The sequence below is a fragment of the Haliotis rubra genome, unplaced genomic scaffold, assembly GCF_003918875.1.
Source record: "Haliotis rubra isolate DU_JTF1 unplaced genomic scaffold, ASM391887v1 Scf169, whole genome shotgun sequence".
Taxonomy (NCBI): Eukaryota; Metazoa; Mollusca; class Gastropoda; order Lepetellida; family Haliotidae; genus Haliotis; species Haliotis rubra.
In genome coordinates, this window is record NW_025765658.1 from 468,542 (window position 1) to 494,136 (window position 25,595).

General features: G+C 40.5%; 1 protein-coding gene across 1 annotated transcript in view; it reads right to left on the reverse strand.

Annotated features, from left to right (window-relative positions):
* LOC124272352 (vascular endothelial growth factor receptor kdr-like) overlaps positions 1 to 25,595 on the reverse strand; it is a 462,777-nt gene that overhangs the window by 378,505 nt on the left and 58,677 nt on the right. Inside the window, exon 2 of the mRNA XM_046707526.1 lies at positions 22,620 to 22,709. Coding sequence (XP_046563482.1) covers positions 22,620 to 22,709 — 90 coding nt within the window. The remainder of the gene's footprint in view (positions 1 to 22,619; positions 22,710 to 25,595) is intronic.

Sequence of the window (25,595 nt, forward strand, 5' to 3'; positions counted from 1 at the left end):
CACAAGTACTGTACATATGTCTGACCCAAGCTCAATATCCAGAAAAAGACATGATTTACCACTAGTACTAGCACGCAATACTACTGGCTCTCGCATACTAGAACGCATTTCTCCCTGCAGTGCAACTTTCAATCGGCCTAACATTCTACTTGGCATTGGCTGGAATCTCGGCCTCGATCCCAGCCTGACTTAGTTTCCCCCATTTGGTTTTGCTGCAGCAGGTCCAGGTAAGTCTAACTTAGCTAGATGTGGACATTTATCTCTCATATGTCCAGGATCCTGACAAACATAACATGCAAATTTCCTTGGCCTCTGGAATGATTTCGCAAATGTTTCTAAACGCTGATCTGAAAAATAACATTTACTTCCCAAAGAAAAACCCATTTTCCTACACATGCAAACATGAGACATTCATCTTATATGAATTGTTGCTGCAAAATTGCTGTTATTATACTCAGGAGGTATATTTAGATTGAGATCATGTGATCTGTTGTTATCACATGAGTGTAAAAGGGTAGAAAACTGGGAGTATGGGGCAGTATTTGAGGCAGTCAAATAGATTACAGTGTTGCTATTATTTTTCAACCAGCAGCATGTTCTCGTCACTATTATGGCTGCAATACTGCCGATGTGTTGTAAAATTCTAACTCACTGATTCACTCACGTTTGAAACAGTTACCCTGCATAATAAAAGTTTTGCTGTGTTGAATGAATATGAATACAGATTTTTACAGTGATGAATATCAGCAAAGTACTCTTTGATATTTCCAATTTTCCTACTTTTACATTTCGCTTCATTTTTATGTTTTCTGGTGTTTATTTATTTACTTATTTATTTATTTCAGTATTTTTTTAATTTATTTTTATTTTATTTTATTTATTTTTTGTTTGGGGGGGGGGGGTGTCTGCTCATTTTGATACTGTTTGTTGTGTAATTTTGGTAGAGCTGACCTGAGTTGTGGGAATGATGGTGGACAGGATTGGTTTTCTCTATTTTATTGTAACGGGAACGGCCTTAACGACATATGACCATGATGCTTTGTGTTGTGTTTTGCCTGTACTACTATGAATACTAGCCCTGTATGCCATCAACAAAAACGGCAAGTGATCATCCCAGTCTAGAGGTTCTTGATGAACATAAATAGAAAGCATTTGTCTCAGTATATGGAGTTGTATGGGATTTACTGACCCCCCCAATAGTTGACAAACTCGTGCAAACAGATCAGATTCGAACTCACACCCCTGGTCAGTATGAATTTGCTGTGGGCAACCATATCGACAAATCACTTCTGTCACCAGTTTGTCAGCTACTGTTAAAGCTTTATGATTGGGAATAGCAAAAACTTCCTTCCACTTTGTATAGTAATCCCTATCACTAAGATATATTCATTTCCTTGCAAAGTCACGGGTAACGGACCTACAATATCAAGAGCAATGCATTCCATTGGACCTCGCATTTTGAACTGTTGTAAGGGAGACTTACTCTTTCCTGGACCAGCTTTACACCTAGCACAAAAGTCACACTCCTTGCACCACCTTCTGATAGCATCAGTCATACCTGGCCAGAAGAATCTATGTTTCACGGCTAACAATGTTTTGTCTCTACCAAAATGACCAGCAGTTTTACTCAAGTGCAACTGCTCGAAAATGGTATCTCGAATTTCTTCCGGTGCAACTAATTGCAAAGTTTGCTCTCCATTTTCCAAAGTATGTTTCTGATAAAGCAAGTGATTTTGAAGGGCAAGAGAATCCCATTGACCACATAACTGTTTACTTTCAGAACAAAAATCAGTTTGTGCTGTACCACACAAACTCATGCTCAGTTGCTGTGCTTTTTCATTCCAACCATTCCATGTGGCAACCTGCTCATAATGAATGATATAATCCAGCCACTCACTAGTTTTGCCATTGAATGTAGACACGGGTTGTTTTTCCTTGCGAGTAACCTTGTCTGAACGACCCTGCCCTGGCTTAGTATCTCTCAGAATGGAGGAACGTGGGGTAGTCACTACTCCTGGTACATTTGAACGTACATTGCTACCTGAAGCGCTACCTAAATGCGAAGACCAAGACGACAGACCTAATGCACTCGATCCCAAACTCTGGCCACCACCAAACCTATCTTGATCTGACGAGGGTTCGAACCTAACAGACCTACCACCAAACTGACCTGATCGAGAGCCGGCAACATACGGATAACCTATCTCCGAGGCGAAGCTGTCACGGATGCTGACCCGATGGTATCCCCACACTCATAACCTCAGCTGCCCAAAACTGGCAAAATGTTTGGCCTCCCAAATTATGTTGTGAAGTTGAGGCTCTACGAGAAGGTAATTCGCGAAATGCATCATCACTTAACTGAAGGTGATGGCAAACCAGAAATACCAAACAGTTCATATTCAAAATCCATTTTAAACTAATCCTATTCCTAATCCTCACAAAACAAAAACAGTCTTATTTCATCTTAACTTAATCACAAAAATAGTTTTAATTGCAGCACATCTACATCCTGGTTACGGCACCAAATGTAACGGCAACGGCCTTAACGACATATGACCATGATGCTTTGCGTTGTGTTTTGTGTGTTCTGAATCAAACTCGTCCAGTTCCCAGTTTGTGGATACAGAGGAGCAATTAAAAAACAACAAATTTCTCAAATAAAGACATAATTTATTCATAAATTATAACTCAACAAAAAAAACATAAACAATAAGCCGAATCTAACAAATTCCTGAGAACAAAAGATATTCAAACACAATTACTTCAAATATTTTATTAATAACCTAACCTACTTTCTCCCAACCCTCCCAAACTACACATAAACCACCCTCTTAAAATAGAACTAAAGCCTACCTACAATATACTGCACCTACACTAATATACGAAATTCCTACTGACTGGCATGTTCCCTTACCCTGAAATCCACCCGGCCGTCCCCACTAACAAATTTACCCCAAAATATACAATCTTTCTATTCAATTTCTCTTTATTGGCCGAAAAATAAACTAAAACCTAACAGGGAATGGAGTCGGGACTCATTGTTCCGTGACGGAACATCTTGTTGTCGCATTACGGGACATATTGCGGTGGATAACCTCACCTCTGATCGGTCGCCGATCATACAGACACTGAACAATTCGTGTTACGCGCTTAAATACCCCGCAGCTGCCCTACGTCTTACATAACAACCTCGACACGATTGGCCAGCCAATCTGCCCACCACCAATCAGAATTGCTCATACCAAACAACCTGACTGCAACAGAAAATGGCGGCGAAAACAATTCAACCACCAACGGAACAGAATCAAAGTATGATACCCAAACCTCGCAGGAAATACATTTCCTGCACCCACTACCAACAAAAGGTACAGTTACTAACGCAAGTTAACGACCAACACCTGGAAGTAAAATGTCTGCACGACATGAAAACACGTGCTCCCCGTTACATTCCTCCCCACTTAGATCAAAGTAAAACTTTACTTTGTCCCCATAATTCTAAATCTAAATCCCAAATAATACTCAACTAAATATACAAAGTAACTAAATATACAAAACTCAACTGAAGTTACCAAATAGTTCATCTCCTCTATAAACTGCTCCTCCCGAGAACATCTCCGGTGTGGCCAGCATCTTCTTTCCTCTTGAGCACGCTGTCTGGCTTGTAAACGATCAGTTACCAAATAGTTCATCTCCTCTATAAACTGCTCCTCCTGAGAACATCTCCGGTGTGGCCAGCATCTTCTTTCCTTTTGAGCACGCTGTCTGGCTTGTAAACAATCAGTTACCAAATAGTTCATCTCCTCTATAAACTGCTCCTCCTGAGAACATCTCCGGTGTGGCCAGCATCTTCTTTCCTCTTGAACACGCTGTCTGGCTTGTAAACGATCAGTTACCAAATAGTTCATCTCCTCTATAAACTGCTCCTCCCGAGAACATCTCCGGTGTGGCCAGCATCTTCTTTCCTCTTGAGCACGCTGTCTGGCTTGTAAACGATCAGTTTCCAAATAGTTCATCTCCTCTATAAACTGCTCCTCCCGAGAACATCTCCGGTGTGGCCAGCATCTTCTTTCCTCTTGAGCACGCTGTCTGGCTTGTAAACGATCCGCTGGGAGAGTACTGGAAGACTTCGTCGTTCCTGCCAGTCTGGGTGGGAGGACATCCCTGGGATCCCGGTATTCCCTGTTACAAGCGGCCACCTGGTGGTATGCGGTACCACTGACATGGTTCTTCAGATGAGATCTGATGTGTTGCCGTGTCCGGAACTTCTTCCCAGTGGTCCATGTATCTGTCCCAGGTGAGGAAGTGGGCTGCTCTACAAACAGGAACCGCACAGGTCAATCCTCCGGAAGGAAAGTCCTCTTGGATGTGGGACTGAAATTGTCGCAATTCCTCTGAATTTGCATGGATCTCCATACTGAACTAAAAATGAAAAAAAACCCTACAAAATAAACATCCACAGGGTCTGTACTACGGGAATAAGGTTTTCGAGGTTTCACATTTCTCCCGCTCCTAGTCTGAAGTAACGGTTCAGATTCCTCTTCGGATTCACTAAGTATAGTTTCACTTTCAGCCAAATTAATATCTAAGTCAGCCCTATCTATCCAATTTTCAGGTGCATTTCTTCCCTCATAAGGCTTCAACTGATCCACATATAAATTTAGGCTAGATGATTGACTACTTTTCTGTATTTTGTAGGTGAGGGGCGACAGCTTGTCAAGCACAAGATATGGTCCTGTCCACCCAAGACCAAGTTTTTTTCCAGCATATGGAGGGTACCAGCGCCAGACCCACTGTCCTATTTCAAATTCTCTTGGTTTCAGATTAGTGTCATAATTGTTCTTTTGTGTTTTTGCTGATACCTTCAGATGTTCATTTGCAAAATCAAAATTCCTCTGTATGGATTTTCTCAACCATTCTACATACTCAACAGGACAATATTCCCGGACTGAATCTGGGGGATCGCCCACCATTAAGTCCAAAGGAACTTTGACCTCCCTTCCAAACATAAGCAGATTTGGAGTACAGCCTGTATTACTATGAATACCAGCCCTGTATGCCATCAACAAAAACGGCAAGTGATCATCCCAGTCTAGAGGTTCTTGATGAACATAAATAGAAAGCATTTGTCTCAGTATATGGAGTTGTATGGGATTTACTGACCCCCCAATAGTTGACAAACTCGTGCAAACAGATCAGATTCGAACTCACACCCCTGGTCAGTATGAATTTGCTTTGGGCAACCATATCGACAAATCACTTCTGTCACCAGTTTGTCAGCTACTGTTAAAGCTTTATGATTGGGAATAGCAAAAACTTCCTTCCACTTTGTATAGTAATCCCCTATCACTAAGATATATTCATTTCCTTGCAAAGTCACGGGTAACGGACCTACAATATCAAGAGCAATGCATTCCATTGGACCTCGCATTTTGAACTGTTGTAAGGGAGACTTACTCTTTCCTGGACCAGCTTTACACCTAGCACAAAAGTCACACTCCTTGCACCACCTTCTGATAGCATCAGTCATACCTGGCCAGAAGAATCTATGTTTCACGGCTAACAATGTTTTGTCTCTACCAAAATGACCAGCAGTTTTACTCAAGTGCAACTGCTCGAAAATGGTATCTCGAATTTCTTCCGGTGCAACTAATTGCAAAGTTTGCTCTCCATTTTCCAAAGTATGTTTCTGATAAAGCAAGTGATTTTGAAGGGCAAGAGAATCCCATTGACCACATAACTGTTTACTTTCAGAACAAAAATCAGTTTGTGCTGTACCACACAAACTCATGCTCAGTTGCTGTGCTTTTTCATTCCAACCATTCCATGTGGCAACCTGCTCATAATGAATGATATAATCCAGCCACTCACTAGTTTTGCCATTGAATGTAGACACGGGTTGTTTTTCCTTGCGAGTAACCTTGTCTGAACGACCCTGCCCTGGCTTAGTATCTCTCAGAATGGAGGAACGTGGGGTAGTCACTACTCCTGGTACATTTGAACGTACATTGCTACCTGAAGCGCTACCTAAATGCGAAGACCAAGACGACAGACCTAATGCACTCGATCCCAAACTCTGGCCACCACCAAACCTATCTTGATCTGACGAGGGTTCGAACCTAACAGACCTACCACCAAACTGACCTGATCGAGAGCCGGCAACATACGGATAACCTATCTCCGAGGCGGAAGCTGTCACGGATGCTGACCCGATGGTATCCCCACACTCATAACCTCAGTTGCCCAAAACTGGCAAAAATGTTTGGCCTCCCAAATTATGTTGTGAAGTTGAGGCTCTACGAGAAGGTAATTCGCGAAATGCATCATCACGAACTGAAGGTGATGGCAAACCAGAAATACCAAACAGTTCATATTCAAAATCCATTTTTAAACTAATCCTATTCCTAATCCTCACAAAAAAACAAAAAAAACAGTCTTATTTCATCTTAACTTAATCACAAAAATAGTTTTAATTGCAGCACATCTACATCCTGGTTACGGCACCAAATGTAACGGCAACGGCCTTAACGACATATGACCATGATGCTTTGCATTGTGTTTTGTGTGTTCTGAATCAAACTCGTCCCGTTCCCAGTTTGTGGATACAGAGGAGCAATTAAAAAACAACAAATTTCTCAAGTAAAGACATAATTTATTCATAAATTATAACTCAACAAAAAAAACATAAACAATAAGCCGAATCTAACAAATTCCTGAGAACAAAAGATATACAAACACAATTACTTCAAATATTTTATTAATAACCTAACCTACTTTCTTCCAACCCTCCCAAACTACACATAAACCACCCTCTTAAAATAGAACTAAAGCCTACCTACAATCTACTGCACCTACACTAATTAGGAAATTCCTACTGACTGGCATGTTCCCTTACTCTGAAATCCTACCAGCCATCCCCACTAACAAATTTACCCCAAAATATACAATCTTTCTATTCAATTTCTCTTTATTGGCCGAAAAATAAACTAAAACCTAACAGGGAATGGAGTCGGGACATCTTGTTGTCACATCACGGGACATATTACGGTGGATAACCTTACCTCTGATCGGTCGCCGATCATACAGACACTGAACAATTTGTGTTACGCGCTTAAATACCCCGCAGCTGCCCTACGTCTTACATAACAACCTCGACACGATTGGCCAGCCAATCTGCCCACCACCAATCAGAATTGCTCATACCAAACAACCTGACAGCAACAGAAAATGGCGGCGAAAACAATTCAACCACCAACGGAACAGAATCAAAGTATGATACCCAAACCTCGCAGGAAATACATTTCCTGCACCCACGACCAACGAAAGGTACAGTTACTAACGCAAGTTAACGACCAACACCCGGAAGTAAAATGTCTGCACGAAACGAAAACACATGCTCCCTGTTACATTAGATTTCTTGATACCAGTGGTTTACAGCACAAGGTTCTGGGTTATGATAAGACCACAATAACTGCTGACGGTAGCTGAACATGCTCAATACAGCATTTCCATGTCAAGGAAGAAGCAGGTTAATGATCAAATAGAATTTTATTGTGCAGCAAAATCTGTCATGTTGGCAGCAGTAGTTGAGTATGCTTATAAATCTGGACTGCAGCATAATGAATATTACTGACTTACAGCTCAGTACAAAGAGACACAAAACATTTCCAAGTAACACTATCAAATATGTCCATTGCCCATAACCATCTGCGAGACAGCTCTCAGCAATACCTTGCTAAAAGTAACCTCCCTTCAGGGCTTTCTGTTATACAAAACTGGCTACAATGATTAAGTGTTCAGGTTTGACAGCATCACATCTATTCCAGCATGACAACTATTCCTCACGGATTACAGCAACTACAAGATGTCAAAATACACTAAATGCCTTAAATTTCCAATTTGTTACTTTTGTTGAAAATAACTATGTTTTTTTTTATCGTCTCATGTAAACATAATTAAGGTCCTCTTGATAAAAAACATTCTTTGTAATGATTGTCCATTTCAATGCCATCCTGATCACCATTTACTTGTACTAAACATATGGTGGGAATCAGGATCAAAGGCATTGTCAAGCATCACTTGTGTCCACAAGAAAATAAAAACAGTGAAGTAATGGTGTTTGCACACAGGGGAACGGTTTCCAGTACCGGTTTCGAATGCCATCAGGCCCTGGAGCTGTATTAGATTTGGACTTTTTGATAACACGTTTCAGGCAATCTGGTGAGATTAACAGACACACGACCCAGTTATTTTCTAATATATTGCATGATCATAATCATGGACCGATGATGCCTCCAGGTTACAGTCACTGGGTATAGACCACAACTGTTTCCAGAACCTTTCAGCGGCATCCATGGGAGGTTGCCTATCATGCTTACCATCACCCTTTGTTTTGTAAAAATGCTTTTTATTATTTCAAAAAAGTTTATTTTGTTTTACAAATTTGTTCTTCTTTTTCCATTTTTTCTTTCTTTCAGTCCAAACCTTTAATTTTGCCTTAAGGGAATCGACAATTTGGAGTAGTTGGTAACCTTGTCTTTTGTTGTCTTGTATTGTAATCTTAATTTTCTCCAATTGCCTTTTGTCTTTTGGAGATTGGGTTCCCTGACGATCTTATTTTAAGGCACAGCTCAATTCTTCTAGTTTCATTAAGTTTTACTGGAAAACATTTTTTGTGTCTTTTGTTGTTACCTGTAAATGTTTTTTCTTTGGAAACTGTGTGAAGTTCCTCCAAAATTTTAGGCATTATTATTATGTTTTACAGATTAAGATGCAAAAAGGAACAACAGAGAGCTCGAGGGTTTGGGTGATCCTGGCACTGTATGAACCTTTCAGAGTAATACTGTACAGAACTAAAACCATTTTCCTTGATTTCATTTTGCAAAATGGCATCACCTCATTCTATACGCAACCAAAGGCATTGTTTGGTTGTGAATTATGGTCTAACTTGAGGAGAACTGAAATTATAACCCTCGAAAGGGCTCAAAGATTTTGCCTCAAACTGGTGCAGGGCTTACCAAGAAGGGTGCATACAGAAATCTGCAGTGCACTAATTGCTAATTGGATTGGACTCTTTGGAGTCGTACATGGATGCCAAGAAACCTCTGTTCCTTGGACAGCTCATGAACAATCCCAATTATTTGAGTAAGAAGCTGCTGATGGCAAGGCTGTTTCTATACAAACACGACTGGGTAAAGAGGCCATATGGATTTGTACCTGATATAACAGAGATTCTAAAGACGTACAAGCTAGTAATCTTTTTTTGACATTTTGCAAATCCAAGGAATGGGAAGGGCATGTGAAAAAACATGTATTGGAACACCAGAAACGGCATGGCATGGAAGGTAGCAAAATCACACCCGGAACTGAAAGAAGCATGCAAAAATTCATTGTGTACCTAAGCGAATGTGGCGTAATGGACAGGCTATGGGAAGCTGTAAACTGTGTGAGAGGTACTATGAAGACCCGTTGGTACATGTAGTCTGCCAGTGTACATGTACAGAACAGCTACAAGAACAATTGTGGTGCAGCATACTGTCCAATAAGACAATAGACATGAGTGTGAAGCTTCACACCATGAATGATGTGGATCATGTTTGCTGTCTCTTATCCTGCAGACCTCCAGTACATCTAAACATAAGTGATGGTGACATTTATGCTCCGATAATGATCACTGGACTATTCAAACTGTGCTTGATGATACAGTAAACTACTAGACTGTGACAACTGAATTATCATGTCTAATGATGTACATATCTATTGTCATTTAAAATGTTTGTTTTTTTACCTCCGACGATATGATATAGTTTTGACTGGGCACAATACATGAAATAGCAGCTCTGTTATGTCCATGGAAAATACTATTTTTCTTGGCCTGTAATCCATGTTATGTTTAACGTGGGTGTCCCATAATATGGGGTTCATCCATGGACCCCAAGACCTGCGTTGTAGAGATGGATGACTTTAATTATGGGTATTTCCATCACAGTAATTGGTTGTTGCTACCACAACACAAAGATCTGAGCTAATCTCATTATAAGCAGTATCAGAACAATGAACATTTAATGACTAATGAAAAGAGAAAGCAGCCTTCTTAAGCTAAAACATATTTGTTTCAAACAGGAGAATTACATTTCAGAGTGAACTTTGAAAGATATTTTGAATGAATCAGAAAACTGAATAAAAGAAACTTCTGGAATGGGCCAAGATTGTGTAGTAGTACTTCCCAAGGACTGTGGAAAGTCTCTAAATGTTTAACTGACTGAAACGAGAGACAGATGATGACTTAGAACAATGATCAATCACACAGACTGTAAGTGTCTTATGACATCTTGCATTGTTTTCATTTGTTTAATTTATTTATCTGTGATATGTCATCTGATTTGTGTATTGGCTTTTTATAAAACATGAACATTTCAGAGACAGTGGGGATTTCACTGCAGTAAATATTGATGTGATGTTAGTGACTTTTAATCATACTTGGCTACTTGCTATTTTGCCACACACCTGTGAGCTCTGAATATCCAGTTATACTTTATGATTACACAATGCCATTTAGAAAGTGGTCAGTTGTAACACATGTTATATTTGGGATTACATATTCTTAGTAAAGTACAGATTGTAGTACTTTGTATTCGAACCCACACCCTCATAGTCAGGCACCTAATCGCCAGCACACAAAGTCAGCTGCCTAAAGCCGGAAGTCACAATGGCTGAGCGGGTTAGGTATCATGTAGCTAACTATTGTTAAATTTTCAGAAACACTTTCCTTTCTTACGAGATGTAAATTCAACATGCAACGATATTACTGAGCGATCTCATCTATAACTATGCTCTATTTTAGAACTAACGATAGATTTTTCCATATTTCTACTAACAAGGAAGAAATCTAAACATGCTTGTTTTAAGGGTTTGGATTCTCTCCATGTATATCGGCTTACATCTAAATTTGTTTCCTGCCAAGGATTATAAAAGGAACAATTACATTTATTGTTAGTAATTGTTAGTAAACTTACCTCTGGATTATGGTTGCCTAATTCTAATTCCACAGACACATACAGAATGAAGTGAAAATTTAAACACTAAGTCATAGCTATCCCATGTGGTATGCCCTTCCAACTGACAGAGTTACCTCCCCCTTACGTAGATGTCACCGTATAGAAGTTTGAAAATCCTCACAAATTTTATGAAAAACAGTTTAAAAAACCCACTTATCTTCTAGAGGAAAGGTGGGGAGGAAGGGCGGGACCTATACCCCATAATCCAGAGGTAAGTTTACTAACAATTACTAACAATAAATGTAATTGTTCCTAATTAAGGCGTAAACATTCCCTCTGGATTATGGTTGCCTGAATCCCACATACGGATGAAGGGCTATCCCTAGAAGAATAGTCCTGAAGCATACCATACCACTAGTGAGTTATTCTCCATGATCAAAATCCTCTAAGGATAACTATGACTTAGTAGTAAATAATTCACTGGTGAAATATAATATTGGATCATTGTCCACTGGAATATAACTTCCGTCCAAATATTGAGTAGTCTCTAATTATCAATCGAATTATACTACTCTTAAGATGAATTAATATTGATAATTTCCAATTGACAACTTCCTCCGAATTCTGTCATCTCATGACGTAACTTCCCATTTATGATGTCACTTCTGGTTGATATCCTGTCTATGACGTCATTTCCGGTCTATGACGTCACTTCCGGTTGATTCCCCAATTCCATAATAATTAGAGACTACTCCCTTTCAATACTCAACCACCACCTGAGTTCGGTTAGTATCTATAATAGGGATAATCGTAACTGACCTACCTGATAAATACTTCTGTCTCTATATCTTCTCTCCATCATCGTATAATCAAGGTGTAACATGCTTGACACATGATCCAATCCCTGATACTACTACATCGACCCCCACCCCACCCCTCCTTAATAGGTACTAGGCGGAGGAAAGGTGTTGTGCCGCTACTAACGGACCCAGGGACTTAAGGCCTTCCATTGAAGAGGCTACATCTCTTAAATAAAAATTTATAAATGTGTTTGAGGACTTCCATTGACAACTAGCCACCACTCGTTCAACTGAAACTGAACCCCATGCCGCTACCGATGATGCTAATGCCCTAATCTCATGTGGTGAAAACCTAACATTAACTGATTCTTGATCCAAGTCTCCGTAAGCATAGGTGATTGTCTTCCTGAGCCATGAAGAAATTGTATTCTTAGATATGTCTGTATTAACATTTGTTTTACAGGAGAGGAAGAGATGACGACGATTCCGTCTAAAACTAGATGTGCGCTGTATATACCATCTGAGAGCTCGGATCGGACAAAGTAGTCTTGATCTGTCAGATCTAGAGGCAGGGGCAGGCAGAGCTGGTATTCTGTAGACTCTGTGTCCTAACAAACCATCAGACGTCGACTGATTCTTGGCTGTAAATTCAGGCACCGTCCTACAAGTCATCATCTTATACCCTTCCGAGAATGCAATAGATTTAAAGTCAATAGCGTCCAGTTCTGACACTCTTGAAGCCATAGCAAAGGCCAGTAGAAAAGCAGTTTTAAAACTCAAGTATTTTAAGAAAGTGTCTTGCATAGGTTCAAACGGAGACTTCTGTAGAGCCTGTAGCACCAAACATAGATCCCACTTAGGAAATAATGACGGCGATGACACATCCTTGATCTGGAAAGATCTAATAATCCTGTTTAAAGAATGATCAGATCCTACAGATAGTCCTTGTAAGTCGATGACTGAAGCAATCGCTGATCTATAGCCTTCAATAGTATTGTGTTCTAATTTTTTAACCATCCTGAGATATGTAAGAAAATCTGCTATGATAGGTATGGTGACTGGAATATTGAGTAGTCGTTGCTCTCTTCTCCACTGGATGAAGACATTCCACTTAGTGTCATACAGTGCTGCCGTTGAAGGTCTGATAGACTCGGAGATTGCCGAAATTGCTTGTTCATTAAATCCCTGCTCCTTGAGGGAACTATAGATAGTCTCCACACGTGAAGAGCTAGTAGGTTTACATTTTTGTGGTATCTGTCCGACTTGGGCTGAGTGAAAAGATTGTCCCAACAAGGCAGTCGTAAGGGTTTGTCCGTCAATAATTGAAGAAGGTCCGTGAACCATGTTCTGGTCGGGCATGCTGGAGCTACCAGATAGACTACACAGTTGTGTTGGGCGATCTTGTCTAGTACTTCCGGTATCAATTTGAACGGAGGAAAGGCATACGCTATCAGATTTTCCCATGAGATTGACAGGGCATCCACTGCCCTGGCTGTCGGATCCGGAACAGGACTCACAAACGTAGGTAGACGATTGTTCCTTGCTGTCGCGAAGAGATCTATGAATGGTGTTTCCCATTTCTCCGTGATGAGTTTGAAAGCCTCCATATTCAAAGTCCATTCTGTTGATATCACTCTGTCCTGTCTGGAGAGAGAGTCTGCAAAATTACTCACCTTTCCCGGGATGTGACAAGCTTTTATAAGACTTTTCATGGAATCTGCTATTTTGAAAAGTTCCTTCGTAATCTGTAGTAGACGATGAGATTTGGTTCCGCCCTGTTTGTTTACATAGGCTACTACTGTGATGTTGTCTGTTACTAACATAATGTTCTTCTGATGCAGGTTCCAAGACCAATGAGACAGAGCTTTTACCAGCGCTAACATCTCCAGACAGTTGATATGAAGATTGCTTTCCTGTTGAGACCACAGCTCCTGAACTTGATGTTCGTTGACATGAGCGCCCCATCCCGAGTTTGAGGCGTCCGCTTACAGAGTGACGTCTGGAGGAGGAAGACGAAAATGTACTCCTGGAAGCACGTTGCTGTCCACCGTCCACCACAAAAATTCCTGACGAATCATGAAGGGAGGAGATACCACAGTTTCTAAGTCCAGATCCCTGAACCCATTGATCCATATTTGCGGTTCGCAAAGATGAATCCTGCCCCTCATCTGAAAATCCTGGATAGACGTAAGAGATCCCAGCAGGGACATCCATGTCCGAATTGATGCGGCCTTGCTTGATAACAGATTGAAAATCTTGGTCCGGATCTTGTACCAACGATCCTGAGGTGTAAAAATTCGGGCCGTCTTGGCATCTAGGATGGCTCCGAGATCCAGTCGTAAGGTGATACCCGGCTTTCCCAGGTAGAGCACCCCCGAGTTTCACAGAAACTGACTCTTGCCCCCAGCTCCTGCCATCTTCAACCCAGTCAGTGCGAACACGTGGAGTATAAACTTGGTCTGTTTTAAAAGAGTCTGAGTAATTATATTCCTTGCCAGGAAATCGTCCAAGTACCCGTGGATAGCTATCTGACGATGATGTAGGAATGCTAAAATGGGATTGATGATCATCGTGAACAGCCAAGGAGCTAGAGAAATTCCGAAAGGTAGAACATGGAATTGAAATCTCCGTCTGTTTACCGCGAAACGAAGGTACTTCTGAGACCGAGGATGTATTGGTACATGAAGATAAGCATCCTTCAGGTCTATGCTGATGAATTTGGAATTTGGTTGGATAAGAGTTCTCAAATTGGTCAGGGATTCCATCTTGAATTTGGGAGGTTTCCTTAAATATTCCTTGTTTAACACTTTCAAGTCTATGATCATCCTCATCTCCTCCGTGTCTTTCTTGGGAACTAGAAATACCTGGGAGTAGAACCCGCATGACTGGTCTGATGGTGGAATCTCCACTATGGCCTGCTTGTCTAACATTTGTTGAATGGCCGTTACTGCTCCCGCTAGACGATCCCCTTGCAGGAAAAAAAGTCTCCCTACCGGCTGGTAGGTTACTGGAGGTAGACTCTCCCATGGTAGCATGTAACCTTTCTCTATGACTGATAGAATCCAGCTGTCGGAGGTGATCTGTGTCCAATTCTCCATATATTGTGCTAGCCGACCCCCTACGGGAGATTGGGATACCGGTAGAATAAAATTCGAAGTCTGTTTCCAAATCGAGGGGCATTTCCAAATCGTAAGGCTGAGTAAACTGGACTATTTGATTGGATTCAAAACTTCCTAGATCCCGCTCTGGCGCCACGAAAAAACCTGGTGCCTCTACCCCTGCACCTAGAGGATGAGTAGCCACGAGTTGAAGATGGTGATGACGAGGAGAAATTACGTGATCTAGAATCTCCTGCCCTGTCAAATGCTGAACGTTGCAGTGGCTCCTGATGTCTGTGAGAAGGTTGGCGGGAAATAGTAGCAGATACATCCCTCCTCGGTCTGGACTGAGGTTTATTCCTGCTTTGTGAAAGTAAAGCTGAAGCCAATCTCTGATTCAGATTACGTGATGTTAAAGCATCCTTAACTTGAATAGCCTGACCACATTGTCCATGAAAAAGAGATTCTGAGTCCAAGGGCTGTTGAAATAAAACATCTTTAGCTGTCTCTGGTAGACTTCTAATTGAATCTAACTTATGAAGTCTCTCCATGGTTGTTAAACATCCAAGTGTACACAGCTGATTGTGAGTTGCGTCGGCTATAGATTGATATACCACATCTAAGAATGAGTGCGCCATGGCTACTTCTTCGGCTGACACGGATACTAATGTGTCCTTCTTTACTCCTTCATAATCTTGGAATAAAGGTGATAATAATGCCCGGACTCCCGCAGCAAACCAGTTGGTATAGGATAGTATGTCCAAGGATGAACGGGCGGCCCCATCAATGTCCTTGAGATCCTTGGATGAACAGGAAAATGGAGAATCCCTGGCAGCTCTAGCATCCTGTAGCTGTGCGAAATCCTTGTCCATATGCGGAGCATAAAGTGGAATCAGTCTATCGTGGATAGCATACACTGGCTTTTGAATAATCTTGGGTAATGCATTAAGTGAAGTCGCCTTGGAGAGGTTCAAATGGTAAGAATCCAGCGCCAACTTAAGTGCCGGTGAATGAGGAAGAGATAGCTTGGGAACCCTTTCCGGCGGCAGACATTCTGACGATCCCAGTTCCACTGGTAACTCCCGTTCCGGCTCCTCAGGCTGTGGCGGGACCGTGCTAGGATAAAGTCCATGGATTAATTCAACCTTTTCCCTAAGAGACCATCCAGGAACAAAATCTTCGGCCGAAGTATCCATAGGCTGGACTGTCAATAATCCCTCCTTCATAACGAATTCTGGTTGAGAGAGAGGATAAATAGAAGTAGCTTCCGTATCCGAGAGGTCCGGTACAAGCGGTAAAAACGGTGGCTTATCAGTGTCAAAATTATCCGTGGCTCCCGTGGAAATCCCACTTGGCACGTGGCTACTGGACTGCTGGTCTTGGATACCGCTAACACCCGTGGCAGCCGTGGCTCATTGATTAAATCCAAGGTTGGCGACGCAAGCTGAGGGCATGGAGTCAGTCCCGCTAGGATAAGACTGCAGCACATTCCCCACATGGGATAAGGTAGCAGGCTTTGAGTGACTGGGATCAAGCGTGACCACCTTACTCCCAGGGACAAGGGACACGGCTTGTTTTGCCTGGAGCGCAATTAAAGCCTGCCTGGGGTCAGCCAGGTTGACCCCGTCCCTGTCACATGAAGCCCCTGGCTTCTCCCCCTGTGGGGAACGGCCTTCTGATCCAGTCGTAAGGTGATACCCGGCTTTCCCAGGTAGAGCACCCCCGAGTTTCACAGAAACTGACTCTTGCCCCCAGCTCCTGCCATCTTCAACCCAGTCAGTGCGAACACGTGGAGTATAAACTTGGTCTGTTTTAAAAGAGTCTGAGTAATTATATTCCTTGCCAGGAAATCGTCCAAGTACCCGTGGATAGCTATCTGACGATGATGTAGGAATGCTAAAATGGGATTGATGATCATCGTGAACAGCCAAGGAGCTAGAGAAATTCCGAAAGGTAGAACATGGAATTGAAATCTCCGTCTGTTTACCGCGAAACGAAGGTACTTCTGAGACCGAGGATGTATTGGTACATGAAGATAAGCATCCTTCAGGTCTATGCTGATGAATTTGGAATTTGGTTGGATAAGAGTTCTCAAATTGGTCAGGGATTCCATCTTGAATTTGGGAGGTTTCCTTAAATATTCCTTGTTTAACACTTTCAAGTCTATGATCATCCTCATCTCCTCCGTGTCTTTCTTGGGAACTAGAAATACCTGGGAGTAGAACCCGCATGACTGGTCTGATGGTGGAATCTCCACTATGGCCTGCTTGTCTAACATTTGTTGAATGGCCGTTACTGCTCCCGCTAGACGATCCCCTTGCAGGAAAAAAAGTCTCCCTACCGGCTGGTAGGTTACTGGAGGTAGACTCTCCCATGGTAGCATGTAACCTTTCTCTATGACTGATAGAATCCAGCTGTCGGAGGTGATCTGTGTCCAATTCTCCATATATTGTGCTAGCCGAATTTCACGGAGATTGGGATACCGGTAGAATAAAATTCGAAGTCTGTTTCCAAATCGAGGGGCATTTCCAAATCGTAAGGCTGAGTAAACTGGACTATTTGATTGGATTCAAAACTTCCTAGATCCCGCTCTGGCGCCACGAAAAAACCTGGTGCCTCTACCCCTGCACCTAGAGGATGAGTAGCCACGAGTTGAAGATGGTGATGACGAGGAGAAATTACGTGATCTAGAATCTCCTGCCCTGTCAAATGCTGAACGTTGCAGTGGCTCCTGATGTCTGTGAGAAGGTTGGCGGGAAATAGTAGCAGATACATCCCTCCTCGGTCTGGACTGAGGTTTATTCCTGCTTTGTGAAAGTAAAGCTGAAGCCAATCTCTGATTCAGATTACGTGATGTTAAAGCATCCTTAACTTGAATAGCCTGACCACATTGTCCATGAAAAAGAGATTCTGAGTCCAAGGGCTGTTGAAATAAAACATCTTTAGCTGTCTCTGGTAGACTTCTAATTGAATCTAACTTATGAAGTCTCTCCATGGTTGTTAAACATCCAAGTGTACACAGCTGATTGTGAGTTGCGTCGGCTATAGATTGATATACCACATCTAAGAATGAGTGCGCCATGGCTACTTCTTCTCGGCTGACACGGATACTAATGTGTCCTTCTTTACTCCTTCATAATCTTGGAATAAAGGTGATAATAATGCCCGGACTCCCGCAGCAAACCAGTTGGTATAGGATAGTATGTCCAAGGATGAACGGGCGGCCCCATCAATGTCCTTGAGATCCTTGGATGAACAGGAAAATGGAGAATCCCTGGCAGCTCTAGCATCCTGTAGCTGTGCGAAATCCTTGTCCATATGCGGAGCATAAAGTGGAATCAGTCTATCGTGGATAGCATACACTGGCTTTTGAATAATCTTGGGTAATGCATTAAGTGAAGTCGCCTTGGAGAGGTTCAAATGGTAAGAATCCAGCGCCAACTTAAGTGCCGGTGAATGAGGAAGAGATAGCTTGGGAACCCTTTCCGGCGGCAGACATTCTGACGATCCCAGTTCCACTGGTAACTCCCGTTCCGGCTCCTCAGGCTGTGGCGGGACCGTGCTAGGATAAAGTCCATGGATTAATTCAACCTTTTCCCTAAGAGACCATCCAGGAACAAAATCTTCGGCCGAAGTATCCATAGGCTGGACTGTCAATAATCCCTCCTTCATAACGAATTCTGGTTGAGAGAGAGGATAAATAGAAGTAGCTTCCAGATCCGAGGGTCGGTACAAGCGTAAAAACGGTGGCTTATCAGTGTCAAAATTATCCGTGGCTCCCCGTGGAAATCCCACTTGGCACGTGGCTACTGGACTGCTGGTCTTGGATACCGCTAACACCCGTGGCAGCCGTGGCTCATTGATTAAATCCAAGGTTGGCGACGCAAGCTGAGGGCATGGAGTCAGTCCCGCTAGGATAAGACTGCAGCACATTCCCCACATGGGATAAGGTAGCAGGCTTTGAGTGACTGGGATCAAGCGCGTGACCACCTTTACTCCCAGGGACAAGGGACACGGCTTGTTTTGCCTGGAGCGCACTAAAGCCTGCCTGGGGTCAGCCAGGTTGACCCCGTCCCTGTCACATGAAGCCCCTGGCTTCTCCCCCTGTGGGGAACGGCCTTCTGATCCAGTCGTAAGGTGATACCCGGCTTTCCCAGGTAGAGCACCCCCGAGTTTCACAGAAACTGACTCTTGCCCCCAGCTCCTGCCATCTTCAACCCAGTCAGTGCGACCACCGGTCGTCTTGCCGTACATAATGCCATCATGAAACAGTTTTTGTAATGAATTCATCTTGGTCTCATTCCTCATTTCCATATCATACATGGACTGACTAACTGAGGCTTGAAACTCTGATTTAAACGATGCAAATAAATCCGAGATAGCAGAAATGTCCAAATGAGATGCATCCGATTTAGATCTAGATCTAGATTTGGATTTTGATTCAGATTTCTCTGAAGATGGTGGGGTCCCCGAAGCGGATTTTTTACTTTTGCTTGCCTCCGACGACGGGGAGCTCTTACGTTTCTTAGTCTGAGATCTTGCAGAATCCATACTTAACCACTCAACCTCTGATAATTCTGAACACAGAAGGCAGCGATCTTGCAAGGTACAATGATTACCAGTAAAACAAGAAATGCAGAGAGAATGGGGCTCTAAATCCGACATGAACTTCTGACATTGCACGCACTTATTCTTAGCCATAGCTTAAAGTTAGACAAAGGAAAAAGGGCGGGAAAATATATATCAAGTACAAACGTAAAAATAATATAAAATACAATGTCCAAAGGACTAATGTCGACAACACTAACCTATATAGGGATGGATCAGTGTAGAAAACAAGGTGATAGAAGTCAATTTTTCACTCCACTCTATACACGTGTACAGTGTATACCATACAGAAAATTTGTGAGGATTTTCAAACTACTATACAGTGACATCTACGTAAGGGGGAGGTAACTCTGTCAGTTGGAAGGTCATACCACATGGGATAGCTGTGACTTAGTGTTAAAATTTTCACTTCATTCTGTATGTGTCTGTGGAAACCACAGAATTAGGCAACCATAATCCAGACGGAATGTTTACGCCTTAATTAATTGAGTTCATCCATCTTATCAAGTACTGCTTCTTTTGAATTGGGATTATTATTATGTAAATAGTCAAAAACACCTTTTGATTGATCTTGTACTAGATGTTTATTTCAGTTTCTAGACTTAGTATCTTATTTTTAATTTCATGATAAAGTCTGGCATATCTCCATTTAACCATAAACATTTGTAATACTTAATATCTCTTTCTCTGTTTTCACTTTAAGTATCAGAAAGTTGCCATTACCATTGTCTATTATTTCTTTGAGAATTTCAAATTCAGAATTATTTCTAAATAAGATAGCTACTCCTCTTGATTGGCTGGTATACGAACTAAACTGGGCTTCAGAAGAGCCCATTCAAAATTGACTTTCTGTTCAATATTTTCAGTAAACTGTGTATCCTTGATACAATGAATGTTACCATTTTGTTTTTTCATATTTTCAAACAAAGCAATTCTCTTTTTTTCATTGTTTAAGCCTTGGCAATTTGCAGAGAAGATGTCAAGTTTACGTGCCATATCGAGTCATTAAAAGTAGAATCGGTTGGTATGCCAATAGCTGACCCAATTTGGGGTTGTCATAGAAACATCTTTTAAGAAAAGAAAGTGAATGTGTAGGGTTTAACTACATAGATAAAAAAACATGAAAAAAAGGACACATTGACCTCTGTCATTGTTCCAAGAAGAAATTGGGGACATTTACCCTCTCGCAGCATCATTCAATTATAAATGGAAAGAAAGTATGATCCTGCCATTGTTGTAAAAACATTAAAAATATAAACAATTTCTGCTGATTTGAGTTCACATATCAAAAGTAAAAAATCACATTTGGATGTTTCGTTATAGTCACATTATTTCAGACATAGATGAATGCTCTACATGTTGTATCTATTCGATATAAAACATTAATACTCTTCAAAATAACAATTCCAAAACATACTCACTAAATAGGGTCCAAGTATTCCAAATGAAAATCCATCTGGTGCAGATCACATAAAGTAATCCAGAGAAAGAACACCAATCATAACACAACGCTGGATTGCATACTGTTCGAGATACAACCAACTGTTACGACTGAACATGATTTTTGTGTTCCCTGTTATACTAGTGGTGTGAGCACTACTTGAGCCTTTTCCACAAAGATTTTTCTAAATGATCTTTGCTATTAAAAGACAAAATTAATATGCTTTAGAAGCGAAACATTCTATAGGAGCTAAAAGACAATATTTGTAATTCTGAAATTTAAGTGTGAAAAAAGAAAAGATGACATTAACAGTCACTGAAAAGAACAAAACAATGTTCAGTCAGACACAGTGTCTGTTGTCAAGTTTCATTCATACGCTTTCCATTGAGAAGACTGAGTATGCGAAGTTTGGTCAGTTCACCATCGTGCACTGAAACATCATGTTCAACACTGTCAACTTTGGTTTTCAAATCACTTATATCCTACTTAATCCCATCAATAGAATCTTTCAATTCGGTTTTCATATCTAGGATGAGTTCATGTAGTCTTTTCTCTGATGACTTTACAATTTCCTCCGTGTTAGCAAAGTTTGTCATTTTGGGAGATGTTAAACTGTTCACAGTTTATGCATATTTATTAATTAATCGTTTACAAATGTCTTTAATAACTTGTTTTCGCAGAACGGTGTTTAACTGAGTCATTTGACAGGATTACTTATGGTAGCCAGCGCGTCTTTAGTGTGACTTATCTCTTCCCATGCGCAACTGGAAAATTTAGTTTTAGTGGGATTGAAGCCAAAATACAGGATTTATGGCAATAACATAATTGAGATAGATCCTAGAATATTGCGAGAATTACTAAATTTCTGGTATTGATGTAATAGAGGTAATATTCTTTATATTTTTAACAATATACAGAAACAATGAACATATGGGTTCAAACTGAATACAAAATTTCATCACACTCTGTACAAAAAGTGTTATACTATATTTTTGAACATGGTTTACAAGAGGTTGTATTGAAAATCAAATTTAAAATCTCTTGAATGAACAGGGTCATCATCATTGGTGGGACAAACATGTGAAAGTTTGTTGGTCTTCTCATGAGATGCTAGTCCCACTACTATCTTCTTCTATACCAAACTCCACATCATAATTTTGGACAAATATTTCAGTAATTTGCCTAAGATGTTTCAGCTGGAAGTATGCAGTATGGGTGAGGTGCAAAATTCAAATCAAGGTGGAAACTTAGAATATCACACAAACAGAACATACATGTTAGGCCTATATACACATGTAGCACATGCCTTTGTAAGGGGCTAAAATGAGCTTGTCAATGCAGATGACATGACAGCCAGAACATCAGATTTGAACCTCATGAATTGGTGAGCAAAAACGTGTCACAATATGGCTTCACTTGTCAGGTTGTGTCCGACATGACACTAACAGTGTGAGGAAAAGTATTCTGGGAGAATGCAAGGGCACAGTTAATGTGTAAATCTCAAATAAATATGGGAAAATGATTGTTCACTTGTCCACCTGGTCTGATGATACACAAGGCCAAGTCAGTGAGCATCCATACTGGATATCAATATCACATCCTTTAACAAGTGATTACACCTGTCATGAATGGGACATTCTGGCATTTCTGACACAGGGGTTTACACTGAGTACCATACCTGACTGCATTTCAAAGGATTGTTGTTGCAGACATAAGCTGGATAGATGTCAAAGAATTCTGATGCAGCAAGTCGTGGCTGCTGCCCAACCTGTAACATAAATAAGATCAGTGATTGAGATAATATAACTAAATGTCACTGTTTTTTCCAGTTTTCAAAGTTAAAAGGACTAGGAAAAGAATACGATACAAAACACAACAATTTCATATGTGATGGTATGAATTTATTCTAAATAGGGTCCGTAAGTAGCTCACGGCACTTCGCGAGACATTATGTTGTTTAGTACTTCCGGTGACAAACAACGTTTTTCGGCAATGGTGATAACACTGTTACATGGGGCATGCCATGGATAATCATACTCGACACTCGCTGTGTGACTCAGAAGACTATGTCATGTAACAGACTATGCCTAGACTATAAACGCACTAAGGCAATGTTGCAGGAATAGCATGTGGATACCTGCCAAACAGCTGCAGAGTAGTCGCAGAGTCGTCTTCAGGCTGGCCCATTCATTAGTCGAGGTAAGTTTATTTGTTACATGGATTTCTTAGTTTTCATTTAAAGGCTGGTATAATTTAAGCATGACACGCACTGTAAGGGTGGAGTTGACGTGTGCAGATTGGTGAATCGTTAATATCTTACAGTGGGCTTTTATTGTCCCCGAGAGGGTAAGACAGACCACGTCTTTCAAAGTATGTTTAATCTCACCACATTTTTAATCATAGTATATATGTTCGTTTAAATTAATGTCTAAACTGTCAACAGCTGAGGGGGTGATGTAAATCCAGCTAGGGTTCATGCAGGTAGCAAAAGTACTGTAAGTTCCCGTCCCCATCTACCTTCAGCTGTTGGCAACCAATAGCCCATTTTTATATTGTATTGTTCTCTTTAATAACATTGTTTTATGATAGCATGCTAATTTTACTTTAATACATGTGATATACTAGCAGTTTTACTATTCTTCGACAACAGACTTTTAATTTCTGATTGTATTGATCTATAATAATAAATTGTTCTCGTCACGATATAGCTGAAATATTGTCAATGTGACGATAAATATTAACACACCCACTCATTACAGTGGGATTTTGGAGTTGTTACATTTATTATAACTTACTTAATTCATCATGGCAAATATCATTTTTGGTCTATATTTGTAAAGTTGTGCATAAAACTTTTTATCGGGAACTGTGTTAATAAATAAAGTATGTTGCAGTTGGAATTATCTAGGAGATAACTTTATGCTCAATGAAATTCCAGGTGTAATTCTAAAAAAATAAATGTTATGAATTAAATAATAATTTAATAGCGTGTAAACAATGATGATTATATCCACACTTTGATTGATGCCAATAGCTCTGAATAGGTGTCACTCACAAATGTATTCTGTAATATGAGCTCGATTATTACAAACCCATTTAGCATTTGTTTATGGTGCAGCATGTTCAGGTAAACATAATATCCACATGCTTAATTTATCAATAATATCTTGATGTCAACACTGTAAGGAACTGTTTACATTTTTTAAGTATATCATTCTTGGTCTCACATGTGTTATGTATTTTTGTCAGTTGCAACAGATGCACATCTTTAAGAGGAGAAAGAAGGAGGAATAGATCACCACAATTACCATTGACATCAAGAGCAACACAAACTGAAACAGATCTTCAGATTTCTTTTAACATCTGGTGGTCAAGCAATATATTGCCAATGAAGAAACAGCAAGTGTTGTATATACAGTTATAAAACATATTAAAGCCCTACACATCATCCTTTGGACACTTGCTTGAACAGGAAATGGTTGTCATCAGCAAGGTGTTGTGGAATTTCTTGTGACATCTTGGAACTCTCAGATTATTCAGTGAGAATTTAGATGAGTGACCATGAAAATAGTCCTGTTCTTACTGTAACAGCATTTTTTCAGGTTTAGTATCTGGGAAATGCAAAGAATGTTTGATATGTTATGAGTAGTTATGTCTTTGGAATAACATTGCAGAATAGTTCCAAAACTTGTTTATTGTTTTTTGAGTGTGGATAAAGCAAGCACAAATTGAATGGCTTGGAAGATTTCTGCTTTAGCTATGATATTAATTTGACATTAAATATATAATGATGAATGTATGAGATTAGATTTTCAGTGTATAGCAAAGGTTTCCAAGTGAGAGAGTTTGGTTTATGCCGCTTTTAGCAATATTCCAGCAACATCATGCTGGGGAGAGCAGAATGGGCTTCACGCTTTGCACCCATGTGGGGAATCAAACCCAGGCCTTCAGTGTGACAAGTCAACAGTTTAACCACTAGGTTACCCTACTACCCCAGTTTCCATGAAAAAACATGCTTACCAATGAAAATTAAACTTAATCAATGGCATAGGCAAGTATTTCTACATGAAATGGAATTTTTGTTGAAATATGAAATTCTTTGTTTTTATTTGCTGTAAGATTACAACAGTGGTTCATAGCACAATAACCAGTATACATTATTCTTTTCCATTATTTTTAATCATATTGGTCTAGCTGTATAGTGGAAAATATGGAATGCCAGTTACCAACCTTGGCCTCATTGGCAGAATATTTGGAATATATAAGTTACTAAAAATGGATGAAAAACACTAAATTTCATGACAAGTAATCATACTTATGCTGCTATCAGCCAGTATCTGCAGAATCTACAGTCATGACATAGTGTATAAGCACACTTAGTTTCCCCATGTATTGGTCAGTATATTTTGCAATACAGGAAATGTCTTTGCGTGATTACTCCATATTTGAGTATTCTTGCATTTTTGCCAACTGTGACTTGAAGGTGCTGTGTGCTGCTTCATATTTTACTTACAGCACAGCAGAACCTCACCCCTGCATAACCAAGAACTAAGTAACACGCATGTACTGTAGATCATAGTACATAATTCACAACATCCAAGACATCTAGTACAAAGTGTAATTAATATTGTCCAACAACCAGTTTTTTTAAATG